The sequence below is a fragment of the Brassica napus genome, chromosome A6 (assembly GCF_020379485.1).
Source record: "Brassica napus cultivar Da-Ae chromosome A6, Da-Ae, whole genome shotgun sequence".
Classification (NCBI taxonomy): Eukaryota; Viridiplantae; Streptophyta; class Magnoliopsida; order Brassicales; family Brassicaceae; genus Brassica; species Brassica napus.
Genome location: NC_063439.1, coordinates 6,514,888 through 6,531,946, shown reverse-complemented (window position 1 = coordinate 6,531,946; position 17,059 = coordinate 6,514,888). Strand labels below are relative to the sequence as shown.

Below are 17,059 nucleotides of genomic sequence, written 5' to 3'. Positions count from 1 at the left end.
GTATATAAAAGCCTAAATTATCTAAGATTAAGAGTACAAAGATTATAATTAAAGTTTAATTAACTTTTTTTTTGTCATCAACAACAGACTCATTAAAGTTTAATTAACTTATATTCATCGTTTTCATCATATATGATTCCAATAATAAAACTATAACAAATAATGAGTTATTCTTTTTTTACTTTTACTTTATTATATAAACATAAAATTACAGCAAAATTTAATAGAATAGTAAAGTTACAACCAATTGTGAGCTCTTGCCATTCTAAATTTGTCAGACAAAAATACATTAACAAATTTAAATCTACTAATTTATGTTTTTGTAATTGGTAGAAATATATATAACAGATATTTAAATATAAATAAACAAATCTCAATTTAATTAAATTTTATTTGAAAACCCCGGGCAAGTGAGTCATCACTACTATATAAAAGGAGTTATTTTTAGAGTGTTTAAAGAGTGTCACATCAGATGAAATATTCCTGACCAATCATATTGACATGTCATCACGGATTGGCCAATAATGAAATAACTTGGGAAGAGCAGATCATGTGTTTTCTTATCGAGCAGCAGATCACGTGCTTCAGCCCAATAATTAAGTTAATTTTCACAGCCCAGCTTTACCAAACACTCATGACCCAAACAAAATACTACTGGCCCAACCTAATTTTATTAAATAAAATTTGTTGTTCACCAAGCAATATATAATACAATCATTTTTTGTAGATCTAAAGTGGTACGTCTAACTATATGGGACAACGAGATGGCTAATTTTAAGGAGTTAAATAGCATACCTACCAGGAAAAATCAAATCGTAATCATCACAAGTATCATTTCACGGTTACATGAAGATAATAAACTAAACATGAAGTTTATGTCAAACTAAATGCTTACAAATATTTCACTATTACAGGGAAACTATCACTCACAATCACACCAAGATCCCGTTTTTACTTTGACAACGACATTGATATCATATAACGCTTTCAAAAGAGGAATAAACTGCTATCCTAAGCCTGATGGCATAACTCCACACTAGATTTCCACCCGCACAACCGTGCGGATATATATTTTCACATTTTTATATATACATATTTGTTTTACATAATTATTATATATTTTTAGTGTTACTCACATATTTAAATGTTTGTATAATTATGCCAAATATAATAATTTTATAGTTTTCATGCTGTAAATTAAAATCATCACATATATATGTTGCTTATTATATATTTGTCCTATTGAATTTGTGTTTGATTACTAAACTAAAATTTTTAATGCATAAAACAACATATATAAAAACAATTTTTTATTTAATTTATTATAATCATGATCCGTAATTCAAATCGCTAGATTTTTTAAGTAATTTTTAATGTTTATTAATTTTATATAATAAATTACTGTATATTAAAAAGTTTAAGATAAGTTAAATTTTTATACATGTATTATATAGTTTACTAATATTAACCCGTTCTACCAAAATATTATATTTTAGCATAAATATTTTATATTTATGAAAATAAAATATGTTAACTTATTAATTTAAAATAATTTTATCATATTTTGTTCAATATAACGTTTTTATTTTAAAATGATAGATATTATTATTAAGTTGATAAAATATGATATAATTTTATTCTTTTAGTAACATTTCATTACTAATTACAAAATTAGTTGAAAATATTTATATTCAATTTATGACAATTAAAATCTTATTATAATCTTTTTCAAGAGATTTGTTAGAATTTTAATTTTTTTTTTAAAAATGAAAAGATATAAAAGATATTATGATTAAAGTAGTTAAAAATATTATATATATTAGCATTAGTGATATACATTTAATATAAAATTTAAATGATAGTCCAAATAAAAATATCACTCATCAAAAAATCATGATTTTATTTTTATTAGAAAACAAATTTGAAAAAATTAAAATAGAAATAAATATTTATATCTAACAAAATCTTTAAAAATTATTAGTAAATGTATTTTTGAAATTAATTAATTTCAATTTATTTAAATTTTCATTTATAAACCAAAACTATATTCAATTTTAATTTCTAATTATATTTTATGATAATTTAAATTAAAACTAACTAATTTTTGAAAGTAAATTTAAAAAGATTCTAAGAAGATTTTAAAAAGATTTTGTTAGAACATTTTAAATATATTCATTTGTATTTCAAATAAAAAGATAAAAATATTAAAAGATATAATAATGAATTTATGTAAAATATGATATTTTCTAGGAATGGTCCAAACTAAAAATATCACACATGAAAAGAAGTCATGACTTCTGTTTTAATATATTAGATGGGATCGAACAACAAGACAACAAACGACATCAGTCAACTGTTTTTAAATTTATATTACCGCTTCCAACGTCAATTAAAAAGACACACTCAAATACTTTTTTCTCCTACGGAAATTGATTGCTCAACACAATATATTATTCAAAATTACTGTTGTTTAGAAAAGAGAAACTGATCACCATATCACATTAAAACAAAAACTCTATAGTTAATTCTACAACAAAAAAAAATTAACTTACACTTTCTTAAACTAAAAACTAGCAATAAAATATATATTTACTTTAATTAAACATGTTATCCGCGCGAAGCGCGGACACCGACTCTAGTGTAACTAATATCCACAAAAGCAGGTGTGTTTAGTCAAATATATGGTGATTTTTGTCTTCTAGCTATATAAAAATAGTATAGGGTTGGTGATCTTCCGTGGAAGATCGCCTAAAGAGCTTTTTCTCAATCTTATTTCTTTGGAGCGTTAATCACAGCTAATCAGGTACGATTTTTTTAATGCTTTCTAAACAGGAATGATAGAGAAAGAGATAACTTTCGAAAAACAAAGATAGGAAAAAGATATCGAATCTTCTAGAATTATTATATTACACCTTTTTGGTCAGCAAAACATAGATTTTTTGGTTCAAATACGCAAAACATAATCTACATTACATAAACATGAGTTGCCCTTGATTTGATTCCATGTTGGTCGTCATCACGTTGAGAATCAACATGCAAGTTGATTAATATATCCTTAGTTACGAAAGACTTTAAATTAGGCCTACTTTAAGTAAGTAACCAAATTTCGGATCTATAACTTGGTCTCTTATGACGGTATGAGTATGACAAAGAAAACAATCGAAAACCATCAAACCTATTGAAGCCAAGTCAACAAAGGCAAAACATTAGTTTTTTTTTGGGCAAAACATTAGTTTTATTATAAAAAAAAACAGGTAGAGAAATATCATAAGATGTCACAAAAAATAGCACATAAAATAATCAAAATACCATTCATTAAAATGTATAAATACGCATAGACCCATATATAGTATTAAATAGTTAACAATTAGTGTATTGATTTTTGGGGTGTAGATTAAATTAATAATATTTTTAATAATTATTTTAGAGTAATAACATTTTTAATAACTATTTTAAAATTATTTATTTATATTAGATAAATTATTCATTAAAATAAGATAGTTTTCACTTTTAATAAATTTTATTTTGATCATTTGCCTTACATATGGCATGATCAGCCAGAATGAAAAGACAACAACGGTTCTGTCTGATCAGCCATTAATATTGTTTCGGGTCTCTAGCTTTTTCTTTTCTTTTCTTTTCTTTTCTTTTCAAGTATAGTTGTTGGCTATTGGATGATCATTGCCCTTCTTATCAGCTATATATATATATATCCCCTATATATTATTTGAGAAGAATTATAATATTTTCTTATAGGCACGTGTCATCACTAAAATGATTCTTAGAATCTTTAGAAAAATAGGTTAGTTCAACTAAATATATAATAAGTTTTTTATTAAACCACAATAAATACATTATTAATATGCTTCATTATTTCCTTAAAAAAGATTTCGGAATTACCTAATGTAGCTAAAGTATATATGACCATTAATGTTTTTGAATAATAAATATTTGATAAAAATAAGTGTGTATTATAATTATATTTGTTTAATTTTAAGCAATTAAAATAAATTAAACAATCATAGTAACTATATAATAAAAATTAAAAAAATTATTTATATATTATATTTTAAATTTTTAAAAACGAGTATAAATTACTAAAACTGTTAAAAGTTTCACATTCAAATTTTGTGATCTATGATTTAAAACTTTTGTTATGACATGATACAAATAATTAAAAAATAATATAAGTTGAAAGTCTTATTTAATAAGTATCAAAAATAAAAGATATATAAATATATGTATCATTTTAAATTAAACTATATGCCATATAAAAATACATAAATATTTTAATTTTGAAATTTACTTTGAATATTTTTTTGACAAAAATTTGAAAAAATATTGATAACTTAATTTTTTTAAATATTATAAATTACTTAAACCATTAATCCCACAGTGAAAATTTTGTTATCACTAAGTTAGACTTTTTGCTATAACAGCTACAAATGATAAAAAAAATATGAGCAAAAAGCATCATCTAATAAATATTAATATTAAAATTATATCATATATATGTTACTATCATTTAAATTTAATTATATATCATATCAAATAGAAAAAATATTTTTTCGATTTATAAAATTTATTTATATGTTCGCACCAATTTAATTATATAAGTAGTAGATAATGACTTTTTAATTATTCAATATATATTTATTATTTTATAATATGTTATAAACATATAATATATAAAATAATTTATATATATAATGTTCATCACGCGCAAGACGCAGGTCTTAACCTAGTATATATATATATATCTGAATCTTTGTTATCATTATTTACAAAGCTAGATCTTTAATCATACAGTGTTTTAGTTTGATAGAATCTAGTACTAGAGTTTCTATAACATTCTCTTTTTAGAAGAGATCTTAACACTAGGCATTAAGTTATTTGCGACTCTTGGTTTTTGTATATTTGGTAATGTAATTTTGAAGGTTTTCAACTTCAATCTGACAGATTATTTGCCGTGACACTAGTTAAAAGACATAGACACTCATTGGATAGCTTTGTGGACGAATATCAAATTTTATTTAGGTTTACATAACAATACTTCAACTCACTTTTTATCAGTATTTTGCTTCAACACCCACATATATTTGAAAACATATTAAGATAGATAATTTATAAGATAAAGAAACTCTTAAACTCATCAACAACGGCTAGAGTTTATAGCTTGATCTCTTTTTTCTTGTTCTTCCATTGTATCGCAGAGGCTTGAACCTTTTGTCTCGGGTAGAATCAAAACGAACAACCCCAAACCAGACATGGCAACTCCGAAAATCGCAAAGGATACTGATGGTAGATCTCTTACAATGGAAGCAATGAGCGGACAACAAGCTCCTCCAACAACAAGGGCCTGTCTAAACATCATTGTTGCAGAACTTCTTACACAAGTAGGAAACATTTCAACCATATAAACCGCCATTAGGTTAAATCCGATCCTTGCACAGAAAAACGTCGCTAGCTCAAACGCAAACGCAATGCCTGTTTTCCCAAGAACGCTGAGAACGAAACAAAGCACTCCTGAAGCTCCACCTAGTAATGTATTCACTAGAACAGAGCTTCTTCTGTTGACCCTCTCCAATATGATCGGAGTGATAACAAAAGAAGGCAACTCCACCACTGCGTTTAGGGTTTCAGATAAGTAGATGTTGACGTCTATGTCTCTAGCTGCTAAAGGAACTCCGTAGTATGATATTCCCAATCCAAACATTATGATCATAACAACCACAATCCTCCGAAAAGCCCACTTTCGGAAGAAGAAGTCCTTAATCGAGTACCTTGGCAGTTCTTCAGAGGTTTCTTGCTCCAGGGGTAACACAGAAACTAGTGATTCCAAGTAGGGTTTGTTCTTCGACGACATGCTTTTGAGAACTTTAATGGCTTCTTCGTCGTTTCCTTGCAAGTGAAGCCACCGAGGTGATTCGAGTGCGAATATGTACAGAAAGATACAGTATAATAATGCGGGAACGGCTGTGTAGAGATAGAGAAATCTCCATGAAGAGTGTTGAGCAAGGTAAGCGATTCCAGACAATGACATAAACCCTAAAACGAAAAAGGTAAATGGAATCATGGTAGCTCTCGGTCTCCATTTGGTGGAGACTCGCTCGCTGATGAGAACCATCGCATATGACCATGTCTGTGATTTCGAGAACCCGTTGACAAACTTTAGGGTTGTGTAAATCCATACGTTGATTGAGAAAACAACAGAGATTGCAGTCACTGACGTAGCAAAAGTTGAGAGAAAAACTAGTTTCTTGCGGCCCAAGAAACCATCTGGGATTAAAGCTAGAACGAATCCACCAACAATGCCACCGATGTAGAAAGCAGAGGTAGGCATACCTCTGAGTAATGAGCTCGAGCACTCGAGTCCAAAATCTGAAATGATGGTTTTGTCCGTGGAGCCACCGTCCCATTCCCAAGCTGATCTTGGGAGCTTGCAGATGTCGGAAGTGGCATGATCGCAGATCGTGTGGTTAAGACAGTGCCATGTAGGGTATGCGTCTGTGTAAACCGTGATGAATATCTGCTGAGCATCGAAGAGCAAAGTGAGTCCAACGAGGATTACCTGGAAGAGTTGCCAGAACCCAAAATCTGATAGACTGTGTTCGACAATGCTGTCGAAAGTTAAAGCTTCTGGTCTGGTTTTGTGGTCGACGTTAGAATCATCGGCGCCGATATGAGACAGCAACAATGGTTCTGAAGGACCAGACATTAATATTGTTTGGGGTTTTAGAGATTTTTCTTTTCTTTTCAAGGGGTTGGCTATTGGATGATTGGATGATCATTGCCCTTCTTACAGCTTATATATAATAATCTGAATCTGAGTTTTCATTAAATACAAACCTATAACATTTCTAACAAGAGTAGTGGGGGTAAATTTTTTTGTTAATTATTATAATTTTAGATTATATTGTTATTGATTTATTAATTATAATAACTTAACATAATTTATTATTATTGGTTATATTATAATTTTTTTTAAAAAAAATTAACTATAGTATTATTATTATTTTTGTCAACTAACTATAGTAATATTTAAAAATTAAATATTGTTTAGCAAATTAATATTTATTTTGAAATGATATTTTTTTTAATAATTTAACTTATTAAAAGAAGTTATCAGATTTTTAGATATTCTTTTGATTATTAATTTTTTTAATCTATTACTAAATTTTTAAAAGACTACCAGAGTTAAGTAAATTTAACAAAATTTCAAACTTTTAAATCAACCAACTCTAATAAACTCTTAATTCTAAAGTCTATCTAACTTTAAAAAAAAATCTCAACGTGTTTTAGTTTGACATGAGTTACAAAATGTGCCATGAGTCGTGAAAAGCGTGGGGACGATGAAGTCAATATTATGATAATGAGAATTTAATTTGCTGTTTTTCTTTTAGTGGCGTTCATACTTATAGGTGATGCCATAAATTTAGTAGTACCACATAATAATAACTTGTCATTAATACTTGTAGATATGGTTTTAAAAATTTTGGACTGGATGAGGAAGAACACACATCAGCAGAGAGGAACAGAAATACCTCTGATCAAAGTGAAGAGATCATTATTTCACCCCAAGTGATATCAATACTCATTAGTCATTAGCTTATATTTGTACGAATATCATATGCACAATTGCACAAACAAATTTAATGTCAATATTTAAAAAGTAAGTTAGCAACTAACTCAAAATCGAGAATGAAGATTTGGATTATATGGTTTATATGAAAACCAAAAAATGAAAAGATGGTTAGAGACATTAATTAACAGAGATCTTATTGATATTATTGGACATGCTGATGACGCATGCAACACTTGAGATGAAGCAAATTTAAGTGGAGATCATACAAAATATGTACTCTCTATACGATAACCGCAATTCCTATGGTTACACAAATTTTGTATTGTTGATGGTTCTTGACACCAAGATTCTAGTGGATCTGGATGGTGATAACTGATGAGACTTGTCAGCTGTTAGGAGCTAGGAACCAACGACGTCGTCTTTCTTTACTGATTTGAAACTCTCATTTGAACAATGCAATGTATAATGTAGCATTCAACAAGCCAATATGCTGGGCACCTATTGCCCAAATGTCGTTACAATCCAACATCCTGAAAATTAGCACAACTCTTTTACAGAGATAAACCTAAAATATGCTTCTAATCATTCATCAAGTTTTATATACTTTGGTCCGCTAATTACATTGCCAACTTTTTTTATTGAAGAACACTAAATCTTTTTGTAAATGTTTGATTTTTATAGATTTTTATATTCCAATTTACGTTTCTATTAACACTTCGAGATTGAATAATAAAATTTTCTCTGTAATAGATAAAGTTTCAACAGCTCATATAACGTATTAACATGTGTAGGGGTGCAATTTCCAATGTTTCAACAGCATCCAGGTGATTATGAATTTTCTTATCATATGGTGTTTTGTCTTTATTACTTTGTTGAGTGGGTTAGAACATCTCCAATGGTGATACCCCATTGGAATCCTTAGAAAAAGTGTTTTTTGATTTTTTAATTATTATTTTTTTTCTTTTTCAGATAAATAAAAAAAAATATCAACCAATCACGAGCTGACACATATCGTAGAGGCACACAAAGGCACAAATAGTGCAAGGATTCACTAAAAAAATCTTTATTTAGGAATTTTAAAGGTTGAATCCTTAGCTTTTGGTAGAATCCATTGATTATTTAATTATTGTTTTTTAAGGACTCTCCCTTTAAGGATTGCTGTTGCGGATGTTCTTACACATCTTGCTATATATAGTTCGTCTTCTTCTGCTTTCTTTTTCTTTTTGACTGACCTTCATTAGCTTTCTTTCAGACTGCACCGTAAAGTATTGTAACTTCCAAACTTATTTGTTTATATGTAGTCCGTATATTAATAGAAGAAAAACTACGTATAGAACTGTTATTTCACCATCACTGAAATTCTGTTACACGCTATCACTTAAATCTGTTATTTTGCTTCTTCTTCACATCGTCTTTTGTTACTACATTCACTGTCTCACCATCCTTCTCCAGAACCACAAATCCTATCCAAAACCGCATCGATCTTGTCGAGATCAACATCCCACGGAACATAGTAATCTCTGTTCTCAAAGCTACGCATGTAATCATATATGTTCATCTTTCATATTAGGCCACTCCGATTTTGAGACATAACCCAACAAACACGGAGTCAATGTCCCTGCTCATTCAGACAACAACAAAAGTCCATTCAGTATTCACTAGACCCTACTTACATTTACAGCTATGAATCATTACAAAACCTGAGAGAAAAAAAAAAGCAAAAACAGAAACAGTAGTACCACTGAGAATTTTTTGATATCTTTGTGGATGAATAGCAAAATATTATTTAGTCATTACACAACAATACTTCAACTTCATCTTCAACTTCAACTCACTTCTTATAAGTCTTTTACATCAACACAGACACCACATATATTCGAAAACATATGAAGATAGAGCATTTATAAGCTAAGCTTCTAAATTCATCAACAATGGCTAGTGTTTATGGTTTGATCTCTCTTCTCTTGTTCTTCCATTGTATCGCAGAGGCTTGAACCTTTTGTCTCGGGTAGAATCAAAACGAACAATCCAAAACCTGACATGGCAACTCCGAAAATCGCAAAGGATACTGATGGTAAATCTCTCCCAATGGAAGCAATGAGCGGACAACAAGCTCCTCCAACGACAAGAGCCTGTCTAAACATCATTGTTGCGGAACTTCTCACACATGTCGGAAACATTTCAACCATATAAACCGCCATTAGGTTGAATCCGATTCTTGCACAGAAAAATGTCGCTAGCTCAAACGCAAACGCCATCCCTGTTTTCCCGAGAAGACTGAGAACGAAACAAAGCACTCCCGAGGCTCCACCGAGTAAGGTATTCACTAGAACAGAGCTTCTTCTGTTGAACCTCTCCAATAAGATCGGAGTGATAACGAAAGTAGGCAACTCCACCACTGCGTTTAGGGTTTCGCTCAAGTATATGTTGACGTCTATATCTCTAGCTGCTAATGGAACTCCATAGTACGATATTCCCAATCCAAACAATATGATCATAACAACTACAATCCTCCGAAAAGCCCACTTTCGGAAGAAGAAGTCCTTAATAGAGTACCTTGGCAGCTCTTCAGAGGTTTCTTGCTCCGGAGGTAACTGAGAAACTAGTGATTCCAAGTAGGGTTTGTTCTTGGATGACATGCTTTTGAGAACATTAATAGCTTCTTCGTCGTTTCCTTGCATGTGAAGCCACCTAGGTGATTCGAGTGCGAATATGTAGAGGAAGATACAGTAGAATATTGCGGGAACAGCTGTGTAGAGATAGAGAAATCTCCATGAAGAGTGTTGAGCAAGGAAGGCGATTCCAGACAATGACATAAACCCTAAAACGAAAAAGGTAAATGGAATCATCGTAGCTCTCGGTCTCCATCTGGTGGAGACTCGCTCACTGATGAGAACCAGCGCGTATGACCATGTCTGTGATCTCGAGAACCCGATGATAAACTTTAGCGTTGTGTAGATCCATACGTTGGTTGAGAAGGCAACAGAGATTGAAGTGATTGACATAGCAAAGGTAGAGAGCAAAACTAGTTTCTTGCGGCCTAAGGAACCATCTGGGATTAACGCTAGAACGAATCCTCCAACAATGGCACCGATGTAGAAAGCAGAGCTAGGCATACTTCTGAGTAATGAGCTCGAGCACTCGAGTCCAAAATCTGAAATGACGGTTTTGTCCTTGGAGCCACCGTCCCATTCCCAGGCTGATCTTGGGAGCTGGCAGATGTCGGAAGTGGAATGATCGCAGATCGTGTGGTTAAGACAGTGCCACGTGGGGTATGCGTCTGTATAAACCGTGATGAATATCTGCTGAGCATCGAAGAACAAAGCGAGTCCAACGAGGATTACCTGGAAGAGTTGCCAGAACCCAAAATCTGATAGACTCTGTTCGACAATGTTGTCGAAAGTTAAAGCTTCTGATCTGGTTTTGTGGTCGACGTTGGAATCATCGACAGACAACAACAATGGTTTTGACTGATCAGCCATTAATATTGTTTGAGCTTTAGAGCTTTTTCTTTTTTTTATTGAAGGGAGTTGGCTATTGGATGAATGCTCACTTATCAGCTATATATAAATCTGTGCTTTCATTAAAACAGATCTCGGATTTATAAAGGGATTAATGAGAGTTGAATTTTCGTTAATTATAATTCTGAACTTTTATTGTTATCTAACATTATTAGTTATATATTTTAGTAAAAAAATATTTGTATTGGTTTGATGATTTTAAATTACATTCAATATTAATTTTTATTCAAAAAATTAGTTTTAACTGACAACTTTGTTAAAATACAAGTAACACCTTCTCCCTTAATCATGCCGTGTTTGGGTTTGATATGAGTTATTGTATTTAAAATGTGCTTGTGAGAAGGGTGGGTTGACGAAGTCAATAGTATGAAATTAAGTTTGTACTAATTTGTTGTTTCTCTTAGTGCGTTCATACTTATAGGCCGCGTCATAAATATAGTAGTACCACATAGTATGTAATATTTGTAGATATGTACTGAATATTTTCTGAAATTGGATGAGGGGGAAGACATCAGCAGAGGAACATGAATATCTCAGATCATTACTTCACCAGTTCACCCCAAGAGATATCATTCCTCATTATGTGATATTCTAGTTCCCCAAGAGATATCTTTCCTCATTATGTGATATTCTTTGTTATAATATTTGAAAACGTAGTAACTTTATAAGATCATTTAATGTCAAGTATTTGAAAAGTTAATTTACCAACTAATTCAAGGTGTTACAAATCTGTCTGTTTTGTTACAATTTTTATCAAAAATAAACATGCGGTGAACGTGTGATCGAGAAAGTATCTTTCGAAAGACAAGATAGAACAAGACAAAGTTACAAAAAAAAAAAAAGATAGGACAAGACAAGATGTAGTAACTACTAGCACATTTAAATTACATTGTTTTGGTCAACAAAACATAGTCTATAGTACCTAATTACCTATACAATTGCCTTAATTTTAATTCCATTTTGGTCGTCATCACGTTGGCAATCAACATGCTAGTTGTTTATATTTTCTTTGGTTACAAAATATTTTATAACCAACCTAATTTGGTTCTACAATTCGGTCTTTTATGAAGGTAGTTCTCTTATATAGGGGAAAAAATTCATATTACTGATAGTTTAATCTAACACACAATGGCTATCGTATATTAATTCTTACTGCTTAAGAATCTTTAGTAGTCAATTTCATGAGAAATTTTGACAAGTTATATAGTTGAAACACATGTATTGTTTGTTAGATTAAATTAGCCGTAAACAAAGTAGAATGTGTGATACCTTTTTATTTCTCTTCTAAAGAGACGTTTATTAAAAATTGTAAACTAGAAACCTAATACATTTTACAACATTTTCCTCACCAGATTTAAGATTTATCCAACATGCAAATTAATTCTTGCTCCAAAAATGGGTAAAGCTTCAACAACTCATATTATGGAGTAAGAGCATGTTTATTGGTAAAACCCTTAGGTGGTTTTTAGTGAATTTTTAACTATTAAATTTAAGATAAAAAAGTTTGTTAAGAGACCTTCAATTTTAATGGTTTACTAGATTTTGACCCGCGCAGGCGCGCGGGTGTATATTTTGAAAAATATGTTGATATTTGTTTTTCATGTAATTATTAAGATTTGAAAAAATGAATCCGAAGAACATAACCGATACCGATCCAAAAATATAGTACCAAATCCGAATATAAATTGATTAAATATTCTAATTATTCAAAATTTTGTTATTTAGAGAACCGAATCTGATCCGAACCGAAGTATTTGGGTATCCGAATTTATCTAAAAATAGATTTATATACTTATATATATTAATAATTTTTAGATTTAACATATATAAAACATCAAAAATGATACTTTTAAATTGGTTTAAATACTTGAAAATATATATAGATAGTCAAAAGTAAATATCTGAAATAGATAAAGTATACTCAAATCACCAAAAATACTTAAAATAATTATTGATTCCGTATCCAAATTTTTAAATCAAGCCAATTGATATGTTAAGCTTAAGTATTATGACATATGTTATTCAAATTTATACGTAATATATTATTTTATTTATACATTTTGAGAAATTTAAAATATATAATGATTTAAGACTTTAAAAATAATTTAAATTAGTTATCCAAACCCAAACCAAACCCGCAAAGATCCAAATCGAACTCAAACCAAAATTAGAAACATTTTAATAAAGCTGAAATCTTTGACCCCGAAAACCGAAATACAAACCGATCAGAACCAAACCCGTATGGGTACCCAAAAGTCCATCCCTAGTCATTATTATATATCGTATTTTATCATCATATAATTAATCGTATTTTATATGTACCATCATATAAGTAAGTATATAATTAATAGTATTTTATACATACCATCATATAAATAATTACATATATTATATTTTTAAAACTTAATATGAAATATAAAAATCATAATTTGAGTTGGTATTTCAAACTGTGCTTTGTATTGTATTTTTCTTATATATATTGACAATATTTTTTTATAATGGTTATTGAAAAATAGTTTAGTAAAAATCTATTTTTGAATATATGTATATTTTTGAATCAATTTTTGATATAAATCAAATTTGAATTATTATTTTGATTTGAAATATGTATATAAAGTTTAAATTTTGTTTTATGGTTAGTTTAGAAAAAAAAAATTAGGCAATTAGATAGATCCATTTTGGTATATTTTAAAAGTGGCCTAGATAACTTTCAATTTTTTTAAAAAACATAAGCCCATTACTTTTTTTCTTAATACTACTATCCTTGTTTTCAAACAAAATTTTTTTTTTTTTAAAAACTGCAATCCATGTTTCCAAACACTCCAAATTTTTTAATAGCCCTATTCAAATCTCCAAACAATCTAATTTTGTACTTGAGTTTTAATAAGATAGACTAGATTTTGACCCGCGCGCCCGCGCGGGTTTTTATTTTTTTTAATATATTTTTAAACTATTTAAGGATATTGAAGTACAATTTATTTACATGTTTTTAGGTTGTTACAATCTTTGACGGACATAGGATAGTCCGACTCCTTCCCATTCTAGAAATTTATAATATCTTAATTGTACTAAAGCCCTAAAAACACAATATCCGAAAAAACGGATCGTATTGTAACGGGTACTCTGATGTACTTGTCGATCTGATTTTGTAAGCAAAATCTATTTTTTTTTGCACAAATGAAACATTATTATTGATTATTCTTATTACTTTTTATAACTTGTGCAATTTGTTTTCAAAATTGTATAACTTGTGCAATTTTTTATTTTAGATGAATTTGGACTAATAATATATGTACCACTTGTTTTGTTATGATTTTTTTTCTAAATTTTAAAACATATTGAAAATTTTAATTCAAAAAAAATTATATGAAATGTTATTAATAATAAATTTTTTTTCTGATAATTATATTCTCTAACTATTTATATGGGACTAAACTAATTAAGATAATAATATATATATAAAATAGTGTTTTTTTAATATTTAAAATTTCAGTTATGGAGTTTTAATTTTTTCACAAAAAAACAACAACCATAAGATGCTATATAAAATATAGTATTCATTAACTTTCTTTATATAAAAAATGTAAATGTCAATTATTTACAAAATTGGGCTATACCATAAACTTCCTAAATTATTTACACATTACATTAAATCTGGCCCATATAAAAATTGTAATCAATGTCCATTAGCCCAACTAATTACTCCGGGAAAGGGTTTGTTATCTAACATGCTAATAAAAAACTAAAACAATTTTTTTTTTTGCTTCTTTTTTCTCGATCTGTCGCTGCCTCTCTCTCTTTCTTAACTCTTTGTCTTCTTCGTGTTCTTCAATCCTTCAAACACCTAACTCAAATACAGAATCTGAACTACTTTGATTTCATGTTCACTCTCAATCCAGATTAAATACAATCGATCTATTGTATTACAGGTTAGACTTTTAAAATTTGTTTGCTCTAATTTCATTGCAATGGTTTGCCAGATTTTATATTGTTAAATACCATCGATCTATTGTATTATGGGTTTCGTGGTTTTTAATCTGTTTGATCTATTGTATTTGGAATGAGGTCTCAAAAGGTTTTAGATTGTTAAATTAGTTTCTTTTTAAAATTGTTTGTTTTCTGTAGAACAGTCTTCGTTTCTATGGTCGGATGGTTACAATTTAGAATTGTAATGGAACTGTAACGAAAGCTTTAACATGAAAACTTTTACAGGTTGATGCAACATATAAAATGGAGCTTTCTTTGAAACATCATCTCCACCATGTTTCATCTCCGCCATGTAACTGATTCTGACAATAAGCAGATAAGTATAAATTTTTTATGTTTGTTTGTTCTGTAAAATCTCATTTATTATCCTTCTTTCTCAATTCATTGTGTTTGTTTGTTCTGTAAAATGTTTGAGAATAATTTATATGTTTTATTTGATTTATGAGGAAAACGAAGATTCAATCCTGAATTCTAACAATTCCCTATACGCATTTGTCGTAGAGAACAAAGACCAGACTCGAGATGACCAATTCCATATACGCATTTGTCGACCAACTGGAACAAAACAATGGTTAGTAAATTCTACTTTTTAATTTTTGATATTACGTGAATGAATTATCTATTGGTTTATTAGTTTCATTGTATTGATTTAAATTATTTGAAACGGGTTTGGGTATCTATTGAAAAAAGTACATATATGATGTGGAGTGTATACCTCTGTATTCGCTGATTTTTGAAAACCTTATCAAGCATATAATACTTTCATCATTAGCTTCTTCCACCGATTCAAATTGCTCAGCATATTTTCCCAATAAGCAACATGCCACTTCATGACCACTGAGAGAGATACCAAAATTTATTGAAACTTAGGATACAAAATGTTAAAATAATTATTAAAAGCTATTACTAAAACTACCTTGTATCACGCAAACGGAAAAAGAACTATTTTTGTGTCATTTCCCTTAGCTTGGACCATAGCTACTGGTCCAAGATCAGTAACATGTCCCATGATATTTGTTTTAATAACAAATAAAGATTTACTTTATTATAATAGTTAACAACTATATATATACAAAAAGTAAAAATCGTTATGTACACATACCAATTAGAAAATGGGGTTTCAGCTTTCCATTACCAATCTCCTCGTAGTTAGCCAGATTAAGGAAGTGATTATCATTCCGATAATCAGAAGGGGTTATTGATGTGTCTCCTATGATTGTCATCTTGTACTGCTGCGTCTTAGGTCGATATTGACCCACTCCTACCCCAGTTATTTTCACGGTGTCAATGACCTTCCATTCACCAACACGTAGGTAACGTTGAACACGAGTTATTTGAGATCTCTTGCATGATGTTTGGATTTAGCACCCTTTTAAGAAAACATAGTAGAATATGAGTAACTATTAGATGGGAATCGATATACATATGTATATATATTCTGTCAAAGAAAAATGTATCTTACAGTTTGGTCAACCAGGACGCACTCAAGAATATCTCTTCCATAGCTGGTGGTTTGTTTCCAGGAATGAAGCAGTTTCAGAGTGAGACGCCATTCATCTCTGAACAGTTTGAGATCCTTAATAAGACATATTTTTCTTTCGTTTGACATGTTTGCTGTGAGACCTCGATGCTAAAGTCTTTGAATGTAGTCTCAGTATATATAGATGGGTGATGAAATATAGGTTAAGCTGTATTTATGGCGAGGATATATGTATCATCGATATTTTTTCCTTTCTGTTTTTGACGAAATCATATATATTGTAATATATGTTATTCAAACTTAGATACTATTGATCTTGTTCACGCGAAATGTTTGTTCAATTATGGAAGTTCTATTTAATTGGTTAATACTTTTTAGAATATATTGCTATTCAATCTTAGATATTTCCTAAATATCTTCATCATAAATAGTTAGGGTATATACTATTTTGTTCCTATTGATGCTTTTACGTGGGGAGAAGGTATT

The 17,059-nt window shown here is 29.7% G+C and overlaps 2 protein-coding genes and 1 long non-coding RNA gene across 3 annotated transcripts; 1 reads left to right on the top strand and 2 right to left on the bottom strand.

Moving 5' to 3' along the window:
• Nucleotides 1–5,008: 5,008 nt before the first annotated feature.
• LOC106346774 (organic cation/carnitine transporter 6-like) lies at nt 5,009–6,946 on the bottom strand. The gene has a single exon (XM_013786208.3). The coding sequence runs from the start codon at nt 6,716–6,718 to the stop codon at nt 5,153–5,155; it is 1,566 nt and encodes a 521-aa protein (XP_013641662.1). The 5' UTR covers nt 6,719–6,946; the 3' UTR covers nt 5,009–5,152.
• A 2,403-nt stretch (nt 6,947–9,349) lies between these two features.
• Nucleotides 9,350–11,177, bottom strand: LOC106351365 (organic cation/carnitine transporter 6-like). Its single transcript, XM_013791173.3, has one exon. The coding sequence runs from the start codon at nt 11,065–11,067 to the stop codon at nt 9,511–9,513; it is 1,557 nt and encodes a 518-aa protein (XP_013646627.2). The 5' UTR covers nt 11,068–11,177; the 3' UTR covers nt 9,350–9,510.
• Nucleotides 11,178–13,926: 2,749 nt separating this feature from the next.
• LOC111198848 lies at nt 13,927–16,896 on the top strand. The gene is made up of 3 exons (XR_002652961.2): nt 13,927–15,035; nt 15,319–15,664; nt 16,571–16,896. It is a non-coding gene; the product is annotated as an uncharacterized LOC111198848 (long non-coding RNA).
• Nucleotides 16,897–17,059: the final 163 nt, after the last annotated feature.